At 36.5% G+C, this 27,168-nt stretch overlaps 1 protein-coding gene across 1 annotated transcript in view; it reads left to right on the top strand.

The window, feature by feature from the left end:
- The first annotated feature begins 667 nt into the window (after positions 1-667).
- The window catches only part of LOC136311912 (cell surface glycoprotein CD200 receptor 1-like), a 47,447-nt gene continuing 20,946 nt past the window's right edge, over positions 668-27,168 (top strand). The window contains 1 exon segment of the mRNA XM_066241239.1: positions 668-903. Within this exon segment, the coding sequence (XP_066097336.1) occupies positions 837-903 (67 nt within the window). The 5' untranslated portion in view covers positions 668-836.

Here is a 27,168-nt window from a genome sequence, read left to right as displayed (position 1 = left end):
AGAAGAGGGGATGGGAATGATGTAGCTTCAACGGAAGGAATGCTGGTGGCTTCTAGAAGCTGGGAAAGTCAATGGACAGACTCTCTCCATGTGCTCAGAAAGAACACAGCCCTCCCAACACTTTGATTTTAGCCCCCTAACATCTATTGTGAACTTCTGACCTCTAGAACTGTAAGGTTCATTTGTGTTGTTTTAAGTCACTGGGTTTGTGGTACTTTGTTACAGTAGCAACGAGAAAGTAATAAACTTATGATGCCTCTAGAGTTGTAAATATTATGGACAGGAGTTTCATGTAAGAATATGTAAGGAAAAATATTTTATTATAGACTTTATTACTGAGGCTGTCCACCTCTTCCACCTAGAGAAAGGTTCTAAAAGTTATCATGACTGGGAAGTTTAAAGGGATAGGCCAAAAATAGATAAATATTCTGTTCTGCTTTTTAATCTAAGTTGAAACATATCTATCTGTTGATCTTGGGCATGTTCAGTGCCTTGTTGTGCAGTTTATCTGTGTACAGCAGAAGTGAGAGGAGGACCAATGAGCTAGAAGTAACTCAATCAATCCACTTCCTCCGTCTTTGCTTCAGTGCTTCATACAGGAAATCTATTGCTGTGTCAAGTTCCAGAGAAGACTTTCTTCTGTTCCAAGTTACTAATCAGTCTGAAACACATAGAGTTGAAGGAAGGGGCCAGGAAGAAAGGAGTGTCCCGCTGCTGATGGGCTAAGAGGGTTCAGCACAGAGAAATCAACAAGAGACAGGCTCACCATATCCACAGCTTTTTTTCTACCTGTGAGGAGGAGGACTGAGTGAAGGACAGAAAACAAGAGAACAGAAATGCCCTGCTCTTGGAGAGCTTCTGACCTACAGCTACCACTGATCTTGACTGTCATCTTGGTGGCTGGTAAGTCTGAATTTGAATTGAGAGAGTGAAGGGAGGAGGACTGGTGAGAAACCTGGTCTCGGGTCTCTTTAGCCTTCTTTGCCTTTCTTAATGGAGCAATACAGGATAATGAGGTCAAAGGTGTGGGAGATGGGGCTACTCCCAGATTTGTTTCACTTTGTTATCCTGTTTACCTCTTTGTCCTACTTATTCTACTTTGTATCCTACTACAGAATACTCATCTGGATGATTTGCCTTGCTTCCTTATTCCCCCTTCTCCCCCCTTTTTGAATGAGAATAAATTTAATAATATCTAGTAGCAACCCAAGTCATCTGGGTTCTCTTTATCTTATTCTCCCTTTTTAAAAAATTCAAATAATAACCCAACTCATATAAATCCATAGTGTTAACAGCTTAAATTAAGAAAGTTGATTGGTTTTTACCACTTTCTATGACTATGTGTTTTTTAAAGTATAATATACCCAGATTTTGGTGGTGCATCTCTGATATATGTCTGTCTTGACTTTTAAAATGTGCAGACTGTAAAAAGATGCTCTCTGTGTTAGAGGACACAGTCTTTGATGTCTAGATTCCTTTAGGTGTTGTAGAGAATGTGGGACTATTGTGGGGCTGTCCTGGTTTCACTATAGAGGGTTCTAGGAGTTGATGAAGGAGGGTTTTTCAGGTTTCACTTTTAGTAAATGGGAGCACTGGCAAAGAAAAAGTGTAGTTTGTTTTAAAATTTATAATTTGATAATTGAAAGAAGAAAAGGTATATTTTTTTCTTATATGAATGACTTAAAAATATTGCCTGTCTTCCAACAAAGAGTGTGTTTTCCACCTGATAATCTTACTGGTGAGCACACACAAAATGACCATGTTATACTACTGCACCTTTCTGTGAAGAATTTTTACATACTTTTGCTCCTTTGATCTGCATAGCAGCCCAGTGAAATAAGCACAAAAACATTTCTCCATTTTACAAAGGTAGAAACTTCGGCTTAGCCCTGGCCGGTTTGGCTCAGCGGTAGAGTGTCGGCCTGGTGTGCGGGGAACCCAGGTTCGATTCCCGGCCAGGGCACATAGGAGAAGCGCCCATTTGCTTCTCCACCCCCCCTCCTTCCTCTCTGTCTCTCTCTTCCCCTCCCGCAGCCGAGGCTCCATTGGAGCAAAGATGGCCCGGGTGCTGGGGATGGCTCCTTGGCCTCTGCCCCAGGCGCTAGAGTGGCTCTGGTCGTGGCAGAGTGACAACCCGGAGGGGCACAGCATCACCCCCTGGTGGGCAGAGCATCGCTCCTGGTGGGCATGCCGGGTGGATCCCGGTCGGGCGCATGCGGGAGTCTGTCTGACTGTCTCTCCCCGTTTCCAGCTTCAGAAAAATACAAAAAAAAAAAAAAAAGAAACTTCGGCTTAGAGAGGTGAAATCATTTGTCCAATACTACTAGTATATGGCAGAATCACACCAGGGCACATCTTTAAGCATAACTAAACACTTTATAGGCATTGTTCTTCAATATTTAGGCATTATACTTTTCACTAAAGAGAACCACTGTTGCAGCACTAAAAAAAAAATGTTAAGCTAGTATCGGTTATAAACAGTGGAATATTTACTCATAAAAGGTGATCCAGTCATAGATACAAGTGAAATGAATACCAGCGGAAGAGGGATGTGGGTAAGGGGGATGGGGACAGGGTGGGGAAGGGTATAAAGAGGGACAAATATAAAGTGATAGAAAATGATTTGACTTTGGGTGATGGATATACAACAAAATCAACAGTTCAAATGCTATAGAAATGTTTACCTGAAATCTATGTACTCTTATTGACCAATGTCACTGTGTTAAAGTTAATTTTCTAAATAATATAAAAAAATTATCCAGTGATCTGGATCTTTCATTAGTTGAGATCTTGTTGAGGAAAGCTCAGACAGAAACGTGTGCAAGATTCAACTCGGTATGGAAGCCATTTATGTCAAGTTGCACTTGGATAAAGGAAAAACCATCAAGATGAAAACATAGTCAATAATAGTGTGATAACTTTGCATGGTGACAGATTGTCACTATACTTAGTGTGTGAATGCACTGTAAGACGTGCAAGTGTCAAATCACTATGCTGTATACCTGACACTTAGTGTATGCCACCTATATATTAAATAAATATTTTATTCCTCCCATAGATTAAAACATAATGAATAACTTTGAATTTTAATAATTTCAGGTTTGAAATTTAAAACTATTTCTAAACACAGATAAGGTACACTATGTATATCAAAGCTCTGAATTCTGATTATATTAGTATAAAGTTATCAAAATGTTTGGAATCAAGATACAGGAAAGCAAATTACATGCAGTGATTTGGTATGAAAAATTCACCATGAAATAATTTAGAACAATGAGAAGCAAGTCACCTGGAGCATGAATTTGTCTTTATTACTAGTCCTGCTTTGTTATTAATATTGCCAAACATAAATAACTCATTTTAATATATAAGAGAAACACAAATAAGCAAGGGAGCTAATGGCTTCAGTGTAAAACATAGCACTTAAAGAAATGTATTTACTCTATCTTTACTCATTTGTTTATAAATTAAAGCAGTAAGGTAGTTGGTAGATAAAATTTATTCTGAAAATCCTGAAGGGAAAGATGAAAACATGTTAAGTAGTCGACTGCAGAGCCAGCTCTCACCTCTGTGTCTGGTCTCCATTCTTTGAAGTCTCTTTAACCCACACCACTTCTTCTTCCTTATTTTAACCAATTATCTTCCAGGTTTTTGTTTATGTGTGTGTTAAAATTATATTTTGCTATTTCAATCAATATGATTCTACCTTTGATAAATGTCACTAATGCTAAGATTATGGATTAGTTACTGAAAAGGAATTCTTAACTTTTTTTTTGTCCTTTGGGCTAATTTTGACCATTTATCATGTTCCATATGGCAGGCAGTAACAGGAAGAGGAGATAAAATCAAGGCAGGGCTATTTGGTAGCTTCAGTAAATTTGCAGAAGAACCACAGAGTAAAAGCAATTGTGAAAGCTTATGGCATTAAAAAAAAAAGCAATTGTACCCTGGCCGGTTGGCGCAGTGGTAGAGCGTCGGCCTGGCGTGCAGAAGTCCCGGGTTCGATTCCCGGCCAGGGCACACAGGAGAAGCGCCCATCTGCTTCTCCACCCCTCCCCCCTCTCCTTCTTCTCTGTCTCTCTCTTCCCCTCCCGCAGCCTAGGCTCCATTGGAGCAAAGATGGCCCGGGCGCTGGGGATGGCTCCTTGGCCTCTGCCCCAGGCACTAGAGTGGCTCTGGTCGCAACAGAGTGACGCCCCGAAGGGGCAGAGCATCGGCCCTGGTGGGCAGAGTGTCGCCCCTGGTGGGCATGCCGGGTGGATCCCGGTCGGGCACATGCGGGAGTCTGTCTGACTGTCTCTCGTCTCTCCCCGTTTCCAGCTTCAGAAAAATACAAAAAAAGAAAAAAAAAAAAAAGAAAAAAAAGAAAAAAAAGAAAAAGCAATTGTAAAAAGAAGGGGTTTGCCCTTATTAATTTCAGTCCTCAATTCCTTTCTAGTTTATGATAGTTGCAAATATACATATTATAGTAATTTTAGGTGTGTTTTCTCTAAACATCTGTGCTTAAGCATTAATAAGTTAATCAAAAGTCAATGTTAAGAACAATGGGTATATATAGAGGATGTGTGTCTGTGAACCATGCTTAAAAGTTGTTAGCAAACTAAAATAGGGAATTCAACTTAAAATGACAATATATAAGAACATTTTAAATCAGTCAGCCCTGAACTTGTCTATGAATCTAGTAAAAATCCAAAGATGGGAGAAATTACAGTGGGGTGGAGTTGTCAAAGGCTTTATGGAGGAGATGGGTCGTGAGGAGGGCCTTGAATGATAGGTTTGAATTGATGGGGAATGGAAGAGGTACAAACAGGGAAGAGCAAATGTGCAGAAGAACAAAATCAAGGTGGTTTGGGTAGAGGAAGAACTCTCACCTGAAGGAATGGAGATTGTGTGTTATATGATCAGAAGAAATAAGGCTGAATTTTGGGAATTCTAGATAGCTAAACAAAGGAACTTGAATACTGTGCAGTAGGCATTGAGAAGCCATCAGCAGTTTTGTGAATAAGAGAATAATATACTAAAGCAGTATGTTTAGAGACTAACGATGCAGCAGCGTTTCCTTTTGTGGAAGTGGCACTTAGTAAAAGATTTATTTTGCAACAAGATTCAAGAGCTCTTACCCTTGGGTTTCCATTTTAGAAAGTCTCTTGATTCTGCTGTGAGACTTTGGTGGCTGAGAAGGGGCATTTTTTTGCAGAGGAAGATATTAAATTCAGTACAGGGAAAGAGGAAAACTAGCAAGAGAATTCTTATAAGTACCTGGAAATACAGCACAACCTGGGATGTGTGAATCATTCATAGAGTGGAGGATCCCACAAAGAGGGTCCTCATAGAGATAAAAATAGTAGAATAAGCACCAGATATTTTTGTATTTGGATCCTAGGAGCAATAATTATGTCTTCCTCTCAATAATAGAGAGTAAGATGTGAAAAAAGAAGGGAAGAGAGATTTTAACCTTAAATAAGAAGAGGGAACCTTTTTTGAAATTGAGTAATAAGAGGAGAAGTTAGATATAGGGATGCTAATAGGTTGAGAATAGAAATAAGGAGATGAAACAGTTTCACAGTAGATAAACTGCCTCCCAATAAGGTCATGAATATTTCAGTTAGTGGTGCTAGTTAACAAAATAAACTTAGTTGTCATTTGGTTTTATGTTGTATCTGAAAAATCAGTCTGCACAGTGACAGAATTTCAATAACCACTGATGATACACATTCCTCCTTGTTATCAGTAACATATTTGATAACTTCTGACCAAGATTAAGGAGAAGATCTGTGGTTATGAAATAAATAGCTTTGGATGTTATAACACAACTCACATAAACATCACAATCAGTTCATTATTTCTAGGAAGAAACAACATTTTTCATGCATGAACACTAAGTAATCAATTTTGAAGTTTCCTTAGCTAGACTTTATCTGCCCTGTCTGTCCAATAAACCTAGAAACCATCTTAAGAACAAAATCTTATTTGTGTTTAAGTAAAGCAGTATAGAAAAGTATCAGAAACAGGACTGGAAGGTTTTAGGAGCAAACTGTTTTTTTTAAAACTATCTGTTCCTTTGAGTTGTTCATGCTGTTGCAAGCCCTTCAGGAATCAGAAACTGAGATAGAGTTTTGAGTAGAGAATGTTTATTAGGGAGGACTGTTGGAAGGAACACCTGGAAGGAAGGGCAAGAATAATATACTAAAGCAATATGTTTAGAGACTAACGTTGCAGCAGTGTTTCCTTTTGTGGAAGTGGCACTTAGTTAAATATTTATTTTGCAACAAGATTCAAGAACTCTTACCCATGGCTTTCCATTTTAGAAAGTCTCTTGATTCTTTTGTGAGACATTGGTGGCTGAGAAGGGGCATTTCTTTGCAAACAAGTCCATCAGCAATCTCAACCCTAGACATCTTCATTTGATCCCCATGGGGAGCTGTGGAGTTAAAATGATATTAGAGAGGCCCTTCATTGAATCAACATTGTTAGGCCTTTCTACCTTCATCTCAATCAGTCATTGAATGTGGGATGCCTTATGATGTGTGGCAGCCAGAAGGGAACAGGCTTTTAATTGTAAGGAGAACTTGGCCAGAGGTTAAAGTACAGGATTGATTATATACTTTTTGATTTGTTACAGAATAGATAGCTCTGGTCACTATACTAGTGATATTGAATCATAGTTATAAGAGTAATATAATAAACTGGATTTAACACTTTATAGAAATTCTTTTATAAGCTTACTTTGTCAGTACATTCCTACTTAGCTCTATTTTATGACTAGTCAGACTAAGATCACTAAATATGTAATATAGAATACATTTCCCCAGGTATAACAGGTATAGGCTTGAATTTTGTATTTAGGAAAAACAAGTCAATGTTAAATGGGGGTCAGTTCTATTAGTCAATAAGTAAGGGAGTGTCTGTCATATATCAGACACTGTGCTTCGTGCTCGGTATACTTGGACAAGACAGACATAGAGCCTGCTCTCATGGAGCTTAGAATCTGGTAGGAAAAGGTGTATATTAAATTATCATTGCGAATTGGGGATTGATGTCAGAGAAATGGCACCATGAAGAGCGCTCCCAATACCTCTCCCCCAAATTTCAACAGGTTCTTCAACTAGACACAGAAAAAATGATCCCAGGACTGAAAGACAGCAAAAGTACTCAAAGACAAAAATGGTCATTTCATAATGATTAAATTAAGGGGAACTGAATCAAGAAGACATAACAATTCTTAATATATATGCACCAAACCAAGGAGCACCAAAATATATAAGACAGCTACTTATTGACCTTAAAACTAAAACTGACAAAAATACAATCCTATTTGGAGACCTCAATACAACGCTGACGGCTCTAGATCGGTCATCCAAACAGAGAATCAATAAAGATATATTGGCTTTAAACAAATAACTAGAGCACCTGGATATGATAGATATCTACAGAACATTTCATTCCAAAGTGACAGAGTATACATTTTTCTCCAGTGTACATGGAACATTCTCAAGAATTGACCATATGTTGGGCCACAAAAACAACATCAGCAAAGTCAGATAAATCAAAGTTGTACCAAGCATATTTTGTGATCATAAAGCCTGAAACTAGAATTCAACTGCAAAAGAGAAGAAAAAACCCCACAAAAATGTGGAAATTAAACAACAGACTTTTAAAAAAATGAGTGGGTCAAAAAAGAAATAAGCGCAGAGATCGAAAGATACATACAAACAGATGAAAATAACAATATGATAGATCAGAATCTCTGGGATGCAGCAAAAGCAGTAATAAGAGGGAAGTTCATATCACTTCAGGCCTATATGAACAAACAAGAGAGAGTTTAAGTAAACCACTTAACTTCATATCTTAAGGAACTAGACAAAGAAGAACAAAGACAACCCAAAACCAGCCGAAGAAAGGAAATAATAAAAATTAGAGCAGAAATAAATGAAATAGAGAACAGAAAAACTATAGAAAAAAATAAAACAAGGAGCTGGTTCTTTGAAAGATCAACAAAATTGACAAACCCTTGGCAAGACTCACCAAGGAAAAAAGAGAAAGGACTCATATAAACAAAATCCAAAATGAAAGAGGAGAAATCACCACAGATATCATAGCTATATGAAGAATTATTGTAGAATAGTATGAAAAACTATATGCCACCAAATTCAACAATCTAGAAGAAATGGATAAATTCCTATAACAATACAACCTTCCTAGACTTAGTCGTGAAGAAGCAGAAAGCCTAAACAGAACAATAAGCAGGGAGGAAATAGAAAAAAAATTATTAAAAACCTCCCCCAAAATAAAAGTCCAGGCCCAGATGGCTATACTAGTGAATTCTATCAAACACTCAAAGAAGACTTGGTTCCTATTCTACTCAAAGTTTTCCAAAAAATTAAAGAAGCAATACTTTCAAATACATTTTATGAGGCCAACATAACCCTCATACCGAAACCTGGCCAGGATGACACAAAAAAAGAAAACTACAGACCAATATCTCTAATAAATACTGATGCTAAAATACTAAACAAAATACTAGCAAATTGAATACAACAACATATTAAAAAATAATACATCATGATCAAGTGGGATTCATCCCAGAATCTCAAGGATGGTTCAACGTACGTAAAATGGTTAACGTAATACACCATATCAACAAAACAAAGAACAAAAACCACATAATCTTATCAATAGATGCAGAAAAGGCATTTGATAAAATACAACACAATTTTATGTTTAAGACTCTCAACAAAATGGGTATAGAAGGAAAATATCTCAACATGATAAAGGCCATTTATGATAAACCATCAGCTAACATCATATTAAATGACATAAAACTGAGGAATTTCCCCCTTAAATCAGGAACAAGACAGGGTTGTCCATTCTCTCCACTCTTATTTAATGTGGTGCTAAAAGTTCTAGCCAGAGCAATCAGACAAGATAAAGAAATAAAAGGCATTCATATTGGTAAAGAAAAAGTAAAGGTTTCACTTTTTGCAGATGATATGATCCTATAGATCAAAACCCCCAAAGACTCCTCAAAAAGATTACTAGAAACAATATACCCAAACAGTAAAGTCACAGAATACAAAATTAACATAAAAAAGTCCATAGCCTTTCTATATTCCAACAATGAAACATTAGAAAATGAACTAAAAAAAAAAATCCCTTTCACGGTTGCAACAAAAAAAATAAAATACCTAGGAATAAACATAACTAAGAATGTTATGGACCTATATAATGAAAACTACAAAGCATTGTTAAGGGAAATCAAAAAGGATACAATGAAATGGAAAAATATTCCTTGTTCTTGGATAGGAAGAATAAATATAATCAAAATGACCATATTACCCAAAGCAATATACAAATTTAATGCAATTCCTATCAAAATTCCAATGACATTTTTTAAAGAAATGGAACAAAAAATCATCAGATTTATATGGAACTATAAAAAACCCCGAATATTCAAAGCAATCCTAAGGAAAAAGAACGAAGCTAGAGGCATTATAATACCTGACTTTAAATTATATTATAGAGCCATGACAATCAAAACAGCACGGTATTGGCAGAAAAACAGACACTCAGATCAATGAAACAGAATAAAAAGTCCAGAAATAAAACCACATATATATGGTCAAATAATTTTTGATAAAGGGGCTAACAACATACAATAGAGAAAAGAAAGCTTCTTCAACAAATGGTTCTGAGAAAATTGGAAGGCCACATGCAAAAGAATGAAACTCTACTACAGTTGTCCCCTTGTACTAGAATTAATTTAAAATGGATCAAAGATCTGAAACAATAAAGTACATAAAAGAAAATATAGGTACTAAACTCATAGACCTTGGTTTTAAAGAGCATTTTATGAATTTGACTCCAAAGGCAAGGGAAGTGAAGCAAAGATAAATGAATGGGACCACATCAGACTAAGAAGTTTTTGCACAGCAAAGTAAACCGACAAAAAAATAAACAGACAGCCAACTAAATGGAAGATGATATATTCAAACAACAGCTCAGATAAGGGCCTGATATCCAAAATATACAAAGAACTCATAAAACTCAACAACAAACAAACAAACAATCCAATAAAAAAATGGGAAGGGGACATGAACAGACACTTCTCCCAGGAAGAAATACAAATGGCCAACAGATATATGAAAAGATACTCATCTTCATTAGCTATTAGAGAAATGCAAATCAAAATTACAATGAGATACCACCTCACACCTGTTAGATTAGCTATTATCAACAAGAGAGGTAATAGCAAGTGTTGGAGAGGCTGTTGAGAAAAAGGAACCTTCATCCACTGTTGGTGAGAATGCAAAGTAGTACAACCATTATGGAAGAAAGTATGGTGGATCCTCAAAAAATTGAAAATAGAACTAGCATATAAACAGCATTCTCTCTACTGGGAATATACCCACATAACTCAAAAACACTGATATGTAAAGACACCTGCAGCCCTATGTTCATTGCAGCATTGTTTACAGTGGCCAAGACATGGAAACAACCAAAAAGCCCTTCAATAGATGACTGGATAAAGAAAATGCGGTGCCTGACCTGTGGTGGCGCAGTGGATAAAGCGTCGACCTGGAAATGCTGAGGTCGCCGGTTCGAAACCCTGGGCTTGCCTGGTCAAGGCACATATGGGAGTTGATGCTTCCAGCTCCTCCCCCCTGTCTCTCTCTCCTCTCTCTCTCTCTCTCTCTCTCTCCTCTCTAAAGTGAATAAATAAAAGTAAAAAAAAAAAAATGCGGTACATATATACTATGGAATACTACTCAGCCATAAGAAATGATGACATCGGATCATTTACAACAGCATGAATGGATCTTGATAACATTATACGAAGTGAAATAAGTAAATCAGAAAAAAACTAAGAACTGCATGATTCCATACTTAGGTGGGACATAAAAACAAGACTAAGAGACATTGATAAGAGTGTGGTGGTTATGGGGGGGTAAGAGAGGGTGGAGAGGGAGGGAGAAGATGGAGGGGATGGGCACAAAGAAAACCAGATAGAAGGTTACGGAGGACAATTTGACTTTGGGTGACGGGTATGCAACATAATTGAATGACAAGATAACCTGGAGATGTTTTCTTTGAACATATGTACCCTGATTTATTAGTGTCACCCATTAAAATAATCAAAAATATTTAAAATAAAAAAATAAATCATTGAAAATAATTAAATAATACATAATGTATAGGGAGAAATAGAGGATGACATAGAAATATATAATTGTATAACTAATCTATTCTGAGGGCTAAGGAAGACATTCCTGTGGAAATGATGTTTAAGTTGAACATGAACAGAAAACAGCAAGAAGAGTTGGGAAGATGAACATTCATGACCAAACAGCTTGTTGGAAGTGCAGAGGGAGTTCATTTGTGACTGAAGTGGTAAAACAAGGAGAAATCAACTGTGTAGTTCTGAGGGTGGAAAGAATGATGAAAGAAGGCATAAAGAGAGTGAAAACAAGTAAGACTTCAGGGGACACTATACTAAGGTGCCTGAGGGACCAGGCAGGCTTGCAGAGAAGAGACAAAAATGAAAAGGATAGGATAATGGTAGTCGTGAAGGAACGGGTTTTAGGGGAGGAAATGGTTAATAGCATAAGAATATGCCAAGGAATTCAGGTGCACAAGCCATGAAGAAAGACCAGAAGTTTGATTGTACCCCTTCACAACTGTGGTTTGAATGGAAAGGTGTGGGAGCCACAAGATTGCTGATATCAAGGAGAGATTGGGTGGGGAGGAACTTGAGGCTGTGGGCATAGACCACTGAATATTAGAAAGTTGGCAGCAAAGAAAAGATAAAGGATAGCTAGAATGAGAAAGCAGCATCTGATTTATTCCCTTATCAACATAGGGGAAAGCCTGAGTGTTTTCAGAAAGTATCATTTGAGAACATTCAGTGATTTGCTAAAGGTATGTTTTCCAAACAAGGTGTGTACATATGTAGCTTTAAATTAAGTGATTTTTCTTAGTCTTTGCCATTTTGTTAATTTATCATTAAATACTATTTTTCCCCAAAGGTTTACCTATTAGGTAATATATGAATATTTCATTATATGATGCATTTTGACTATTGATAATTTAAAAAAAAATCCAAGTAGTAAATATTGGTAGATATGAAATAATGAAATCTAATTATTTTTATTCTCCAGAAAATTATTCTACCTTATCTTTTATTGGCTCCTTTTCCAGGAGTTGCTTTAAATCAGTAATTTAAAGCAGGTTAACAGACAGAGTTGCCTGTAAAACCTAAAATATTATACTGTGGTGCCAGCTCAAGCCTACTTAATTAGACTTTGCAGGCTATAGAATCTGGGCATCTGGACTTTGACAAATCTTTGCAGATGTTTTTAATGGGAGCCAGGGTTAAGAACACTGTCTTGAGTCTTTATCACCCAAACTGTTCCTGTTGTTCCTCTTACTCAGCACATGGTTTCTTGCCTTTAGATTTATCCATCATCCAGTGTGGACATCTTAATCCCAGATGAAGAGATTTCTAAGGGCAGAGACTTTGCCTCATTCCTCCCACTGTTCCCAAAGCTCTGCATAGCTACCTGATGCTAATTAGGTATACACTCAGAAAATGTTTGTCAACCTGAATTGCTTTAAAATGTCTGTTGGTTTGCCCTGTCTGGGTGGCTCAATGGATAAAGTGTCCACCCAACGCACAGAGATTGTGGGTTTGTTTCCAGTAAGAGAGAAGCAACCAATGACTGCACAACTAAAAATGGAACAACTGAGTGGAACAAGTTGATGTTTCTTTTTCTGTCTCCTTCCTTCCTACTCCCTCTTCCTTTCCCTCTCTCTCAAATCAATGAGAAAACAAAAACAAAAACCACTCTCAAAATATCTGTTGTGCCTATAGCCACTCTCTTCCTTTGTGCTCCTCTCTCAGAGAGCCAGTATCAGTCTTTTCAAAAACAAACATTCACTTTGTTTTTGTCTCATCTTCTTCCAGTACCTGGGGTACTGCTTTACCAGATAGCTTCTTTCACTCTTATAACTTTCTATCTGCAAATATGCTTGCTGTGCTCTATTCTCAAATGCACTGTCAGTCTTCATGGTTCCAGATTTGTCACATCTCTTTCAGGTTTGACATGAAAGGGAAAAGCCAGTGTCTCATTCACCAGTACTTTCTAGCTTAAAATTTCAGAAAGAGCAGGTCTGCATTTGACACTTGCTTCTTCTTGGCTTCTTGTAATCTGGTTCTACTCCTCCCTCTGCTCCAATACCACTCTTTTACAACTCCTAACCCTCCTGACCACCATCTTGTCAGCAAGTCATAAAGCCTCTTATCCTTACTTGAAATCTTTCCCCACAAGTTTATTCCTGCCCTAAAATCCCCTCTATTCCTGGTTTAAAAACCTGTATTTACTTTTTACTTTTTTCATCATTTCTGCTAACTCCATTTCCTCTGGAAAAGTTTTAAATGTTTTCTTCTGGAAAAATTCTGGTGCTGAAATAAACATGATTTAGAATCCTCTAATATATGAGCTAGGTTTCCACTCAGTTGCATATGAATAAAAAGTACCAGTGAGAAACTGGAAATAATCTTAGCAGAAAAGAAAACATTTTCTTTGCTTCCAATATTTATCATAGAATTAAGGCATTAGTCTTCGCTTAGCTTTTGTAGAGAAAAAGATCACGTGTCCTTTATCCCAACCGAAATTTCTATTTTCTGTTTAGAAAATAACAAAATTTGGGAGAAACTGATGATCCTTTCAATTATTCCTACATGGTTATACTACTCTATACTTATATAGCAGAAAAAAATGATAAATTAGGCCCCTTTCTTTTTTTTAATTAAAAAAATTTTTTTAAATTAATTTTACTAAGGTGACATCAATAAATCAGGGTACATATGTTCAAAGAAAACATGTCCAGGTTATCTTGTCAATCAATTATGTTGCATACCCATCACCCAAAGTCAGATTGTCCTCCGTCACCTTCTATCTAGTTTTTTTTGTGCCCCTCCTCCCCCCCTTTTCCTCTCCCTTCTCCCTCCCCCCCATAACCACCACACTCTTATCAATGTCTCTTAGTCTTGTTTTTATGTCCCACATACGTATGGACTAATACAGTTCTTGGTTTTTTTCTGATTTACTTATTTCACTCCGTATAATGTTATCAAGATCCCACCATTTTGTTGTAAATGATCCGATGTCATCATTTCTTATGGCTGAGTAGTATTCCATAGTATATATGTACCACATCTTCTTTATCCAGTCTTCTATTGAAAGTCTTTTTGGTTGTTTCCATGTCTTGGCCTCTGTAAACAATGCTGCAATGAACATGGGGCTGCGTGTGTCTTTACGTATCAATGTTTCTGAGTTTTGGGGGTATATACCCAGTAGAGGGATTGCTGAGTCATAAGGTAGTTCTATTTTCAGTTTTTTGAGGAACCAACATACACTTTCTTCCATAATGGTTGTACTACTTTACATTCCCACCAACAGTGAATGAGGTTTCATTTTTCTCCACAGCCTCTCCAACATTTGCTATTACCTATCTTGTTAATAATAGCTAATCTAACAGGTGTGAGGTGGTATCTCATTGCAGTTTTGATTTGCATTTCTCTAATAACTAATGAAGATGAGCATCTTTTCATATATCTGTTGGCCATTTGTATTTTTTCCTGGGTCTGAATGTCTATTTTTTCTGCCAATACCATGCTGGGTTTTTTTTAAATTTTTTTTTATTTTATTTATTCATTTTAGAGAGGAGAGAGAGGGGGAGAGAGAGAGAGAGAGACAGAGAGAGAGGAGAGAGAGATGGGGGAGGAGCTGGAAGCATCAACTCCCATATGTGCCTTGACCAGGCAAACCCAGGGTATCGAACCGGCGACCTCAGCATTTCCAGGTCGATGCTTTTTCCACTGCGCCACCACAGGTCAGGCAATACCATGCTGTTTTGATTGTCGTGGCTCTATAATATAGTTTGAAGTCAGGTATTGTAATGCCCCCAGCTTCGTTCTTTTTCTTTAGGATTGCTTTGGCTATTCGGGTTTTTTTATAGTTCCATGTAAATCTGATGGTTTTTTGTCCCATTTCTTTAAAAAATGTCATTGGAATTTTGATGGGAATTACATTAAATTTGTATATTTCTTTGGGTAATATGGCCATCTTGATTATATTTATTCTTCCTATCCAAGAGCAACGAATATTCTTCCATCTCATTGTATCTTTTTTGATTTCCCTTAACAATGGTTTGTAGTTTTCAGTATATAAGTCCTTTACATTCTTAGTTATGTTTATTCCTAGGTATTTTATTTATTTTTGTTGCAATCGTGAAGGGGATTATTTTTTTTGAGTTCGTTCTCAAATGTTTCATTGTTGGCATATAGAAAGGCTATGGACTTTTGTATGTTAATTTTGTATCCTGCGACCTTACTGTATTGATTATTGTTTCTAGTAGTCTTTCTGTAGAATCTTTGGGGTTTTCGATGTATAGGATTATATCATCTGCAAAAAGTGATACCTTTACTTCTTCTTTTCCAATATGGATGCCTTTTATTTCTTTGTCTTGTCTGATTGCTCTGGCTAGAACCTCTAGCACCACATTAAATAAGAGTTGAGAGAGTGGACAACCCTGTCTTGTTCCTGATTTAAGGGGGAAAGCCTTCAGTTTTGTGCCATTTAATATGATGCTAGCTGATGGTTTATCATATATGGCCTTTATCATGTTGAGATATTTTCCTTCTATACCCATTTTGTTGAGAGTCTTAAACATAAAATTGTGTTGTATTTTATTGAATGCCTTTTCTGCATCTATTGATTAGATTATGTGGTTTTTGTTCTTTGTTTTGTAGATATGGTGTATTACGTTAACCGTTTTACGTACATTGAACCATCCTTGAGATTCTGGGATGAATCTCACTTGATCATGATGTATTATTTTTTTAATATGTTGTTGTATTCAATTTGCTAGTATTTTGTTTAGTATTTTAGCATCAGTATTTATTAGAGATATTGGTCTGTAGTTTTCTTTTTTTGTGTCATCCTGGCCAGGTTTCGGTATGAGGGTTATGTTGGCCTCATAAAATGTGTTTGGAAATATTGCTTCTTCTTCAATTTTTTGGAAGACTTTGAGTAGAATAGGAACCAAGTCTTCTTTGAGTGTTTGATAGAATTCGCTAGTATAACCGTCTGGGCCTGGACTTTTATTTTTGGGAAGGTTTTTAATAGTTTTTTCTATTTCTTTTCTACTAATTGATCTGTTTAGGCTTTCTGCTTCTTCTTGACTCAGTCTAGGAAGGTTGTATTGTTATAGCAATTTATCCATTTCTTCTAGATTGTTGAATTGAGTGGCATAAAGTTTTTCATAATATTCTACAATAACTCTTTGTATATCTATGATGTCCATGGTGCTTTCTCCTCTTTCATTTTGGATTTTGTTTATATGAGTTTTGTTTTTTTTTCCCTTGGTAAGTCTTGCCAAGGGTTTGTCAATTTTGTTGATCTTTTCAAAGAACCAGCTCCTTGTTCTATTAATTTTTTCTATAGTTTTTCTGTTCTCTTTTTCATTTATTTCTGCTCTGATTTTTATTATCTCCTTTCTTTGGCTGGTTTTGGGTTGCCTTTGTTCTTCTTTTTCCAGTTCCTTAAGGTGTGAAGTTAAGTGGTTCACTTGGGCTCTCTCTTGTTTGTTCATATAGGCCTGAAGTGATATGAACTTCCCTCTTATTACAGCTTTTGCTGCATCCCAGAGATTCTGATATGTCGTATTGTGATTTTCATTTGTCTGTATATAAATTTTGATCTCTGCACTTATTTCTTCTTTGACCCACTAATTTTTTAAAAGTATGTTGTTTAATTTCCACATTTTTGTGGGGTTTTTTTCTTCTCTTTTGCAGTTGAATTCTAGTTTCAGGCTTTATGATCACAAAATATGCTTGGTACAACTTTGATTTATCTGAATTTGCTGATTTTTTTTTGTGGCCCAACATATGGTCAATTCTTGATAATGTTCCATGTACACTGGAGAAAAATGTATACTCTGTCACTTTGGAATGAAATGTCCTGTAGATGCTCTAGTTATTTGTTTAAAGGCAATATATCTTTATTGATTCTCTGTTTGGATGACCGATCTAGAGCCGTCAGCATTGTATTGAGGTCTCCAAATAGGATTGTATTTTTGTCAGTTTTTGTTTTAAGGTCAATAAGTAGCTGTCTTATATATTTTGGTGCTCCTTGGTTTGGTGCATATATATTAAGAATTGTTATGTCTTCTTGATTCAGTTCCCCTTAATTTAATCATTATGAAATGACCATTTTTGTCTTTGAGTTCTTTTGCTGTCTTTGAGTCAGCATTATCAGATATGAGTATTGCTACGCATGCTTTTTTTTGGATGTTATTTGCTTGGAGTATTGTTGTCCAGCCTTTCACTTTGAATGTGTTTTTATCCTTGTTGCTTAGATGTGTTTCTTGTAAGCAGCATACAGTTGGATTTTCTTTTTTAATCCATTCTGCTACTCTGTGTCTTTTTATTGGTGAGTTTAATCCATTTATATTTAGTGTAATTATTGACACTTGTGAGTTCCCTATTGCCATTTTATACATTGTTTTCTGTTAGTTTTGTGTCTTGTTTAATTTTTCTCTTTCATTTTTCAATGTTTTGTTTTTGTTTGGTTGTATTCCATACATCTTTCCTCTGTTGCTATCGTTTTTAAATCATGTGTTTCTGTGGTGGTTTTTTCAGTGGTGGTTACCATTAAGTAATGAAAAGGGTTCCTACCCTGTTCATTGTAGTGCACTATCTTGTGAGTACTTTTGCACTCCATTTTCCTTTGCTAATGTTAATCTCCATCCTCTCCCTCCTTCTTTTTGTTGTTGTCACAGTTTAAATTTGGTTTTATTGTGTTCTTGGTGGAGCTTTTAATTGTGGGTTTGTTTTGTTTTGTTCTTTTTATCTGGTTGAAAAACCCCCTTTAGTAATTTCTGGAGAGGGTTTTCTGATGATAAATTCCCTCATTTTTTCTGTATCTGTGAATGTTTTTATTTCTCCTTTGAATTTGAAGGATAGCTTTGATGGGTATAGTATTCTTGGCTGAAAGTTCCTCTCTTTCAGGACTTTAAATATTGGGGTCCACTTTCTTCTAGCTTGTAGAGTTTCTGTTGAGAAATCTGATGATAATCTAATGGGCCTTCCTTTATATGTTGTATTCTTCTTTTCTCAGGTTGCCTTGAGAATTTTTTCTTTGTCGCTGCTTTGTGCCAATTTCATTATGATGTGCCTTGGAGTAGGTTTGTTTGGGTTAAGATAACTCGGAGTTCTGTTTGCTTCTTGAATTTGTGGCTTTAGTTCTTTCCGCAGGTTTGGGAAGTTCTCATCTATTATTTGTTTGAATATGTTCTCCATTCCATTTTCTCTCTCTTCTCCCTCTGATATACCTATTATTCTTATGTTATTCTTTTTGATGAAGTCAGACAATTCCTGTAGGGCTTTCTCATTTTTTAAAAATTTTTGAGTCTCTCTCTTCTTCTCTCTGTTGTGCCTGAAGTTGCTTGTCTTCTATGTCACTAATCCTAATTTCTATCTTGCCTGTTCTATTAGCTAAGCTAATACCTAGTTTTTAAGCTCATGAATTGAGTTTTTCATCTCTGTTTGATTTGTTTTTATAGTTTCAATTTCCTTGGTAATATATTCTTTGTGTTCATGGAGTTGTTTTCTGAGCTCCCTAAATTGCCTTTCTGTGTTTTCTTGTATATCTCTGAGTATTTTTAGAATTTCTATTTTAAATTCCCTGTCATTTAGCTCCAAGGTTTCCAATATATTAAATTTTTTCTCCATAGGTTTTTTCCTCATCTATCTGTGCTACCTCTCTGTCTTTTGTATCTTTGGTATTTGATTTCCTTTTACTTAATGGCATCTGAAGGTGGTTTTGTTGATAGTATTAATGAGAATTAATAAAGAGTAAAAAGTTAAAAAATAAAAATAAAAAAGAATAAAAAAATTATTATCCCCCCCTTTTTTTCTTCTCCTCTCCTCTCCCCTCCTTCTTGAGAAAATATTGTGGTTAACTGTGAATTATACTGTGCTAAATAGAACAAAAACTACCTATAATGGAGGGCCAGAATTGGGGAGAAGTGATTAAGGGGCAAAAAAGGGGATATGGAACCTCAATATGAAAATAGGAAAAAATTTGGGTCAAGAATAAAATGATTTGCTTTTAGGTGATGGTTGACTAAGAGATATGATGAGAGGAATACAAGGGAAACAGGAAAAAGGAGAAAAAATTAAAAAATTACTATTGTATTTAGTAGAACAATAACTAGATATAATGGAGAGCCAGGGTTTGTAGTACTGCTAGTGAGTTTAAAAAGCGAGGTAAAAGACTTCCAAAGTGCCAGAAAGAAAAATTTGAGTCCCAGATAAAATAATTTGTTTGTGATTGAGGATTGAATGAGGGGAAAAGTAAAGGAGAAAAGAAGAAACTAATATAGAGGGAGAAAAAAAAAGAAAGAGGAAACACAAAAAGAATAAAAGGAGAGAGAGAGAGAGAGATTTAAGGGTTTTGTAGTGGAATCCTCATAGAGAGAAAGAAAGAAGAAAGAAAAGATAATGGGAGATGTAACACTTATGGGTAGTGTAGTTGAAGGAGAAGAGAGAGTAAGACCAGCAGAGAATTAAATGACCAAATTGCAAGAGGTAGAAAATAATCAAGACAGGAAGATAAGAGAAACAAACGAACAAATAGAATAAAATGGGATAGGTTATAAAGTCTGTGGATTATTCTTGATTTTGAGAGGTTATCTTCTTGCTTTTTCTTTTCTCTCCCTCTTCCTGGTTGGTGACTCTGTACCCCGGGTTCTGCCCCTGTGGCACGCTTAGGTAGAGGTTTGCAGTTGATAAGTCTCTATGGCGATGTCATATATTGGGCTTCAGTCTTGTTGGCAGTTGAGGCTCATTAGCATTTGCAGGCTCCACCAATGAAAGAGTCCGTGTTACCGGAACCTTTCTCCTAGTCTTTCCTTCCTGAATTAGTAGCCTGATAATCCAGCTATGGGGTTGCTGCTGCCTCTGCCTGGATAGTAAGAGGCTCAAAGAGCTGGCAAATCCCCATTCTATTCCCACTCAGCACAGGGCTCTGGGTAAGGCTCAATCAGTCAGAGCCCCTAGCATAATCAGGCGGGGCTTCGGCCCACACAAAGACCTCTGACTCTGCCCCTCTGTCCTGTAACACGGGCACCCACTCCTGGGGCTCTAGGAGGAATGTCTCGCTCACTATCTGTGCTTGCCGACCAGGATATCCGGCCAGCCGCCTCTCACTGCCGGTGAGGTGCCCCGCCCACACGGAAAAGTTTGAGTGTAGGAAATTTCACTCCCACTCTTTCCCAGGGTGCTGCTTTTCGGGCACAGCGGCGACCCCGAGACTCTGGTTTCAGCCCACAGAAAGGCCTCTGACTCTGCCCCTCTGTCTGGTAACACGGGCACCCACTCCTGGGGCTCTAGGAAGAATCTTTCACCCACTATTTGCGCCCTCCGACCAAGAGATCGGGGCAGATGGCTGTCCTAAGTGCCTTTCTTTGTCTGGATTTGGCGCGACCGTTAGCTTGTGTTGACTGGCTTGCCACAAGCACAGTTTTTCCTCAGCTTGGATGTCCGTGCCACAGCCTGGTTTGGACGTTTGTGCCGCAGTCTGGTTCTATTCACACCCTATGCCTGCCTTAGTTCCTATACTCTCAGTTCTCAGTGAAAGCAGCCCTTATTTGGGTTAGTGAGGAAGGCAGAGTGTTTCTTCTTCCTTATTTCCTTCGGGGTTGATTATATGTTTAGTAAATTTTTCACTTGATCATACCTTCGCGTTTAGTGTGGAACTTCTGGAGGCTCCAAGGATAGATTTTTCTGTCTCTGGTTGAAGAGCTCGTTGAATTTTTGGGGAGATTTATCGGTATCACTCCTTACAGTGCCATTTCTCTGATGTCACTCCAGGCCCCTTTCTTGAAAGTTACAAAGTGCATGAATATTCTGACTATCATAGACTTCCATTAGTTCTCGGGTCACAATACATGAACTGCATTAGAAGTCAAACTATAATAGCTTATCTAGATTACAATTCATCTTATTTTCAGTACTTCTTAAAAAGGAGACAGTTTATTTCTAAAACTTTTTGTTTGAATCCTTTCATAGCTCTAAAAACTTCAGGAAATAATAGTTTCTAAAATTCACTAACTAAAATGCAGTACAAACTTTCCCTAGTTAAAATGCTAAGGTTGATATTTTAAGCTCTCTGGAGCTAGAAATTTATAGTAAAGTTTTCTGCACTGTGTTGACTTTACAACACTGGTAATTAGAAAAAGCAATATGCTCAGTGTAGCTAACTAAAGGTTGTTTCAGCAACATAATTTGAATTTCCAGGTCTGTGTGATTTAGATCTCAGCCTTAAAGTTGTATTCATTTTAAATAAAACCTTGAATTGACTTCTAATTAGTTTAGTACTGGCATATAGGTCTCAAGTCCTAGAGAGAAATACAAAAGAAATGTAAAAATAAAACTATTCCACATTATTCTTTTTTACAGCTATATGGTCATCTTATTAGAGTGTATCCCAATATTTTATGCTACAGTTATATCCATACTAAGGATTCTTTAACTTTAGAATTCATTTGTCAAACTCTGACTCCTTGGTTTGTATCTCTCCCAAACATGAATAAACGGGCAGAAAATCTTTAACTTTTTTATTTCTCATCTCTATGCATTATAAATAATAAATATAAGCAAATGTATTAACTTTTAAAGCATGGCATAATCCAGGGGTCCCCAAACTACGGCCTGCGGGCCGCATGCGGCCCCCTGAGGCCATTTATCCGCCCCCGCCGCACTTCTGGAAGGGGCACCTCTTTCATTGGTGGTCAGTGAGAGGAGCATAGTTCCCATTGAAATACTGGTCAGTTTGTTGATTTAAATTTACTTGTTCTTTATTTTAAATATTGTATTTGTTCCCGTTTTGTTTTTTTATTTTAAAATAAGATATGTGCAGTGTGCATAGGGATTTGTTCATAGTTTTTTTTATAGTCTGGCCCTCCAACGGTTTGAGGGACAGTGAACTGGCCCCCTGTGTAAAAAGTTTGGGGACCCCTGGCATAATCTATGTTCTATTTCAGTTAAACACTGTTACTGAATCAAAAGGGTTTTATTGGGAATGGTGGAATATCAGAAATGCCTATCTTTAACTTTTTTCAATTAGTAGAGCACAGCATAACTCAGGATTTTACAATAGCTGAAATCTGTTTAACATCACAAGACAACCATGTGCTTTGCTGAGAGCCTTTTTCCCCCTTACTGGGGGAAGCCTTGGGAGTATGGGTTTGCACAGTCATGCCTAGACAATGCTGCGTGGGTGGTATACGCCTGCTCATGCATATGACAGCAACAATTCGGGAAAGGAAACTTCCGGTGCTCAGAGTGAGTAAGAGGTTCCATTAGTAGTAAAATCACAAAACATTCCTATTTCTAATGATGATTTCGACTTAGATGAAAAAAATTGTTTTTTCACTGTTGAGGCTCTTTTCTTTGTATTTTGGTTTTTTTTTTTTTGGTGTGGATGCATATTCTAATGCTATTTGTATTATATTCTGATGTTTCTGATGTCCATTTCATCAAATTTTACTTCATAGTTTGTTTCTGTAGTCTAAAGAATCTTTTTGTATATGCTGAAGTCACAGAGATGATATTCTAAGTTTTTTTTCTAGAAATATTAGAAGTATTATAGTCTTAGCTTTTACATTAGAGTCAATAATCCAATTTAAGGTAATTTTTTGTGTATAGTGTTAAAAAAGGATTAAAGCTTTTTTCTTTTTAAATTTGGATATCCAGTTATTCCATTATCACCTGTTGAAAACACTTTGCTTTCCCCTTAAATTGCCTTAACATCTTTGTTGAAAACTGATAGACCATATATGTGTGAGTCTATTTCTAGGCTCTCTATTTTGTTCTATTGAAGTATGTGAGTATCCTTTAGCCAGTGCCAGACTGCCCTGATTTTTGTACCTTCAGAATAAAGCTTGAAATTAGGTAGTAAAGTCTTCCAATCTTATTTGTGTTTTAATCATTGCTTTGGCTATAGTAAGTTCACATTCCCAGTTAAATTTTAGAATCATCCTCTCAATTTTTAAAGAAATGACTATTTGATTTTGACTAAGACTTTTTTTAAGAGAGAAAGAGAGAGAGACAGAGAGAAGCAGAGACAGAAAGGGAGAGAGATGAAAAGCATCAACTCATAGTTGCGGCACTTTTAGTTGTTCCTTGAATGCTTTTCATATGTTCCTTGGCTGGGGGCCTCCAGCTGAATGACCCCTTGCTCAAACCAGTGACCATGAGCTCAAGCCAGTGACTTTGGGCTTCAAATCAGAGACTTTTGGGCTTAAGCCAGAGACCATGGGATCATATTGATGACCCCACACTCAAGCCAGCACCCCATGCTCAAGATGGTGAGCACGCACTCAAATTACAACCTTGGAGTTTCAAATCTGGAAACTCTGTGTCACAGGTTGACACTCTTAGCACTGTGCCACCACCAACCAGGCGACTATGATTGTTCTGAATCTATATACCAATTTGAAGAGAACTAACATCTTAACAATATTGAGTTGTTCTGTCCAATCACAAGATATTTATCTTCATTTGTATATATATATATATTCTCTAATTTAGCTCAGTAATGTTTTGTAGTTTTCAGTGTATAGGCCATGCACAATTTTTGTTAAATTTATTCCCAAGGGTTTTTTGCACTATTGTATTCAATAAATGAAATTTATTTTTTTAAACTTTATTTTCTAATTTTTGTTGCTAGTATATAAACATGTAATTGCTTTAAAATATTATTAGCACTTTATACTATGACCTTGCTATATTCAGTTAGTTCTGGGAGTTGTTTTATAGTGTCCTAATAATCATATCATCTGAAAATAGAGTTTTTTATCTTTGTTTCTGATCTATATGCCTTTTTTCTCCTTGCTTTATTGCAATGGTAAGGACCTCTAGCACATTATTAAAAAGAAGTACTAAAAGCAGACATTTTTGCTTTGTTTCTAAATTCAGATGGGAAGTATTTTATTATTAAGAATGATATTAGCTGTAGGATTTTCATAGATGTTCTTTAACAGTTTGAGGCAGTTTTTTTTTCTGTTCCTAGTTTTAAAAATCATGAATGAATGTTAAATTTTGTCAAAGCTTTTTTTTCTTTTCTTTTCTATGTGTATTTTATGAATTTTAGAGAGAGAGAAAAGGAGGAAGAGAGAGAGAGAGACAGGAACATTAATCTGTTCCTGTATGCATCCTTATTGAGGATTGAACTGGCAACCTCTGCATTTTGGGACGATGGTCTAACCAACCAAGCTATCTGGCAAGGGTGTCAAGTCCTTTTCTACATTTGTTGAATTGATCCTATGTTTATATCTTCCTTTATTCTCCTAATATTGTGAATGTCATTGACATCCTGATTGTTCAATCAATCTGCATTTCTCAAAGAAAGCTTATATGATCACTTGCTGTACCTGGCCACGTGTTGCTGTGGCTCAGTCTGGTTAAATGGAAAAAAAAGAAAAGAGAAAGTGCATGTTTCTAATATGTTTAATTTCACAATGCTTGTGGGATACAATATTTTTTGTTGTTCCATTGTCTGTGCAGATATAGAGATTGTCTGGTTTGCCGACTCTAGAACATGCAACATATAATTGTCCATGTGACAAGCAATCCGTGTCTAGATCTAAACTGCACAATTCTTAAGATTAATCGGTCCTGAGCTTTGTTGATGGTGATTGAAACGCCAATCGAATTGGGAATTGCAATCTCTTAAATTGAAATGGCATATCCGTTGGAATCATAGGAATGCAAGGAATGAGGACATCTTCCCCTTTGAAAGGTCCTGCAAAGATTGTTGCTTCTATGATGTTGCTCATTATTTTTTTTACTGCAAGCCTTGTGCTGTTGCAAAGCTTTGGCTGGTTGATATTTCACAACATGATAATTGGCACGCTGATTTTCAATTGCAGTACGTGCGGTGGCATCCCTGGCAGACTGAGTGAATTCAAAAATTCTGTTGGATAATTAACTGCTTTATCTATTTCCACAACAGTGTCAACAAACTTGTATATGACTGCCTCGCTTTGAATGTTAGACTGAATAATATTGTTAAGTTAGTTGATGTCTTTGTTCTTGGCCGCAAGAATAGCTTGTTCACTCAGCCAATTGTGATTCTTATAATTGGTTTGAATATTGAGATATGCTTTTTCAACCAAATCTTCTTTTGATGTCACTAAATAGCAGAAGTGATGTGGCAATGAAATTTGACCTGAGGTCAGATCAAGTGGCACCTTTCTGTTCTCAATTTCCAGCAATAGATGTGAGAATATCTTAGCTGATCTATCGATTTGCTGCTGGACATGCATATTTTTAGTTGCTTTTTACATCTTCACGTGTCACCACAAAGTAGAGTATTCCAGGCAAGCATTTACTTCATCTGCTGGTGTCAATCAAGGAATTACAGGTAATGTTTGCCTGAAATCTCCTGCAAGCACTATTAATGTGTGCCCAAATGGTCTGATGTTTCCATGCAAATCTTGCAATGATTGATCAAGAGTCTTGAGCGTTTTTTTGTGCGCCATTGTGCATTCATCCCAAACAATAAATTTGCATTTCTGCAATACTTTTCCCATGCCAGATGCTTTGGAAATGTTGCACATGGGAGTTTCAATGAATTTCATGTTCAATGGCAATTTCAAAGCGGAATGAGCAGTTCTTCCACTTGGTAAAAATGTCACATATATTTTGAATGACGCAAGTGCTAAGGCTTTGTCATTTTGGGATAAAGAATGCATGTATTCAAATGCAACATTGTGGCAAAATTTCAAAGCAATCGGTGAAGAACTTTCGGAGATTTAAGATTTTGAACAAACAAACATTTACATTTTTATTTATATAGAATTCTTCTTATATAGTGCTAGATTTTATTTTCCGATGTTTTGTGAAAAATTTTTTTGGGTCATGATTATAAGGGTTATTGGTCTATTTGTGTGTGTGTGTGTGTGTGTGTGTGTGTATTTATCTGCTTTTGGTATATGGTTAATTCTATCCTCCTAAAAGAAAAAGTGTTCCCTCCTTGTCTGAAGGGATTTGTTTGTAGAACTGATAAAACTTCTCCCTTAAATATTTGTTTAAATTTTTTAGTGAAGCTAATTTTGTGGAAAGATTTTTATCGACAAATTCTATTTCTTTAATAAATATAAAGCTCTTCAGATTGTCTGTTTAAACCCAAATGAGCTTTGAAGGCCATCTCTCAATAAATTGATCAATTTCATCTCAGTTATTGAAGTTGATTACTATAAAATAGTTAATGCTTTTTGTTATTTTTCATAAATGTATCTATATTAATGTCCATTATTTTATTTCTAAAATTAGAGAATTGTGTTCTTTTTTTTTCTTAGCAAGTCTGCTATTTGTTTATAAATGTTGAAGATCTAGCTTTTAATTTCATTAATGTTTGTCTTATTTTCTGTTTTTTTTTAAAAATTTTTTGTATTTTTCTGAAGTTGGAAACAGGGAGACAGTCAGACAGACTCCCGCATGCGCCTAACTGGGATCCACACAGCATGCCCACCAGGTGGAGATGCTCTGCCCATCTGGGGTGTTGCTCTGTTGCAACCAGAGCCATTCTAGCGCTTGAGGCAGAGGCCATAGAGCCATCTTCAGTGCCCAGACCAACTTTGTTCCAATGAAGCCTTGGCTGCGGGAGGGGAAGAGAGATACAGAGAGGAAGGAGAGGGGGAGGGGTGGAGAAGCAGATGGGCGCTTCTCCTGTGTGTCCTGGCCAGGAATCGAACCCAGGACTCCTTCACCCAGGCTGATGCTCTACCACTGAGCCAACCGGCCAGGGCCATTTTCTGTTTTTTCTTTTTTAATTTCTGCTTTTACTTTCACTATTTCCTTTTTTTTTACTTTTGGTTTTAGCTTCTTTAGGTAGATTATAATGAAATTCTTAAAAATAGCACTTAAAGTTATTAATGTAAACAATGCTTTAAGCTGCAAATCACAAATTTTGGTATGTTTTATTTTTACTATCATTTGGTTCAAAATAGACTCTAATTTCCTTTTAAGTTTCTTCTTTGAACAAAAGTTTACTTAGAAAGATGTTTAATTGGTCATGGCTGATTGTATAGAGTGTTGGC

The sequence above is a fragment of the Saccopteryx bilineata genome, chromosome 8, assembly GCF_036850765.1.
Source record: "Saccopteryx bilineata isolate mSacBil1 chromosome 8, mSacBil1_pri_phased_curated, whole genome shotgun sequence".
NCBI classification, from domain to species: Eukaryota; Metazoa; Chordata; class Mammalia; order Chiroptera; family Emballonuridae; genus Saccopteryx; species Saccopteryx bilineata.
Note: the sequence above shows the minus strand (reverse complement) of the source record. Positions and strands in the feature narration are given on the sequence as shown.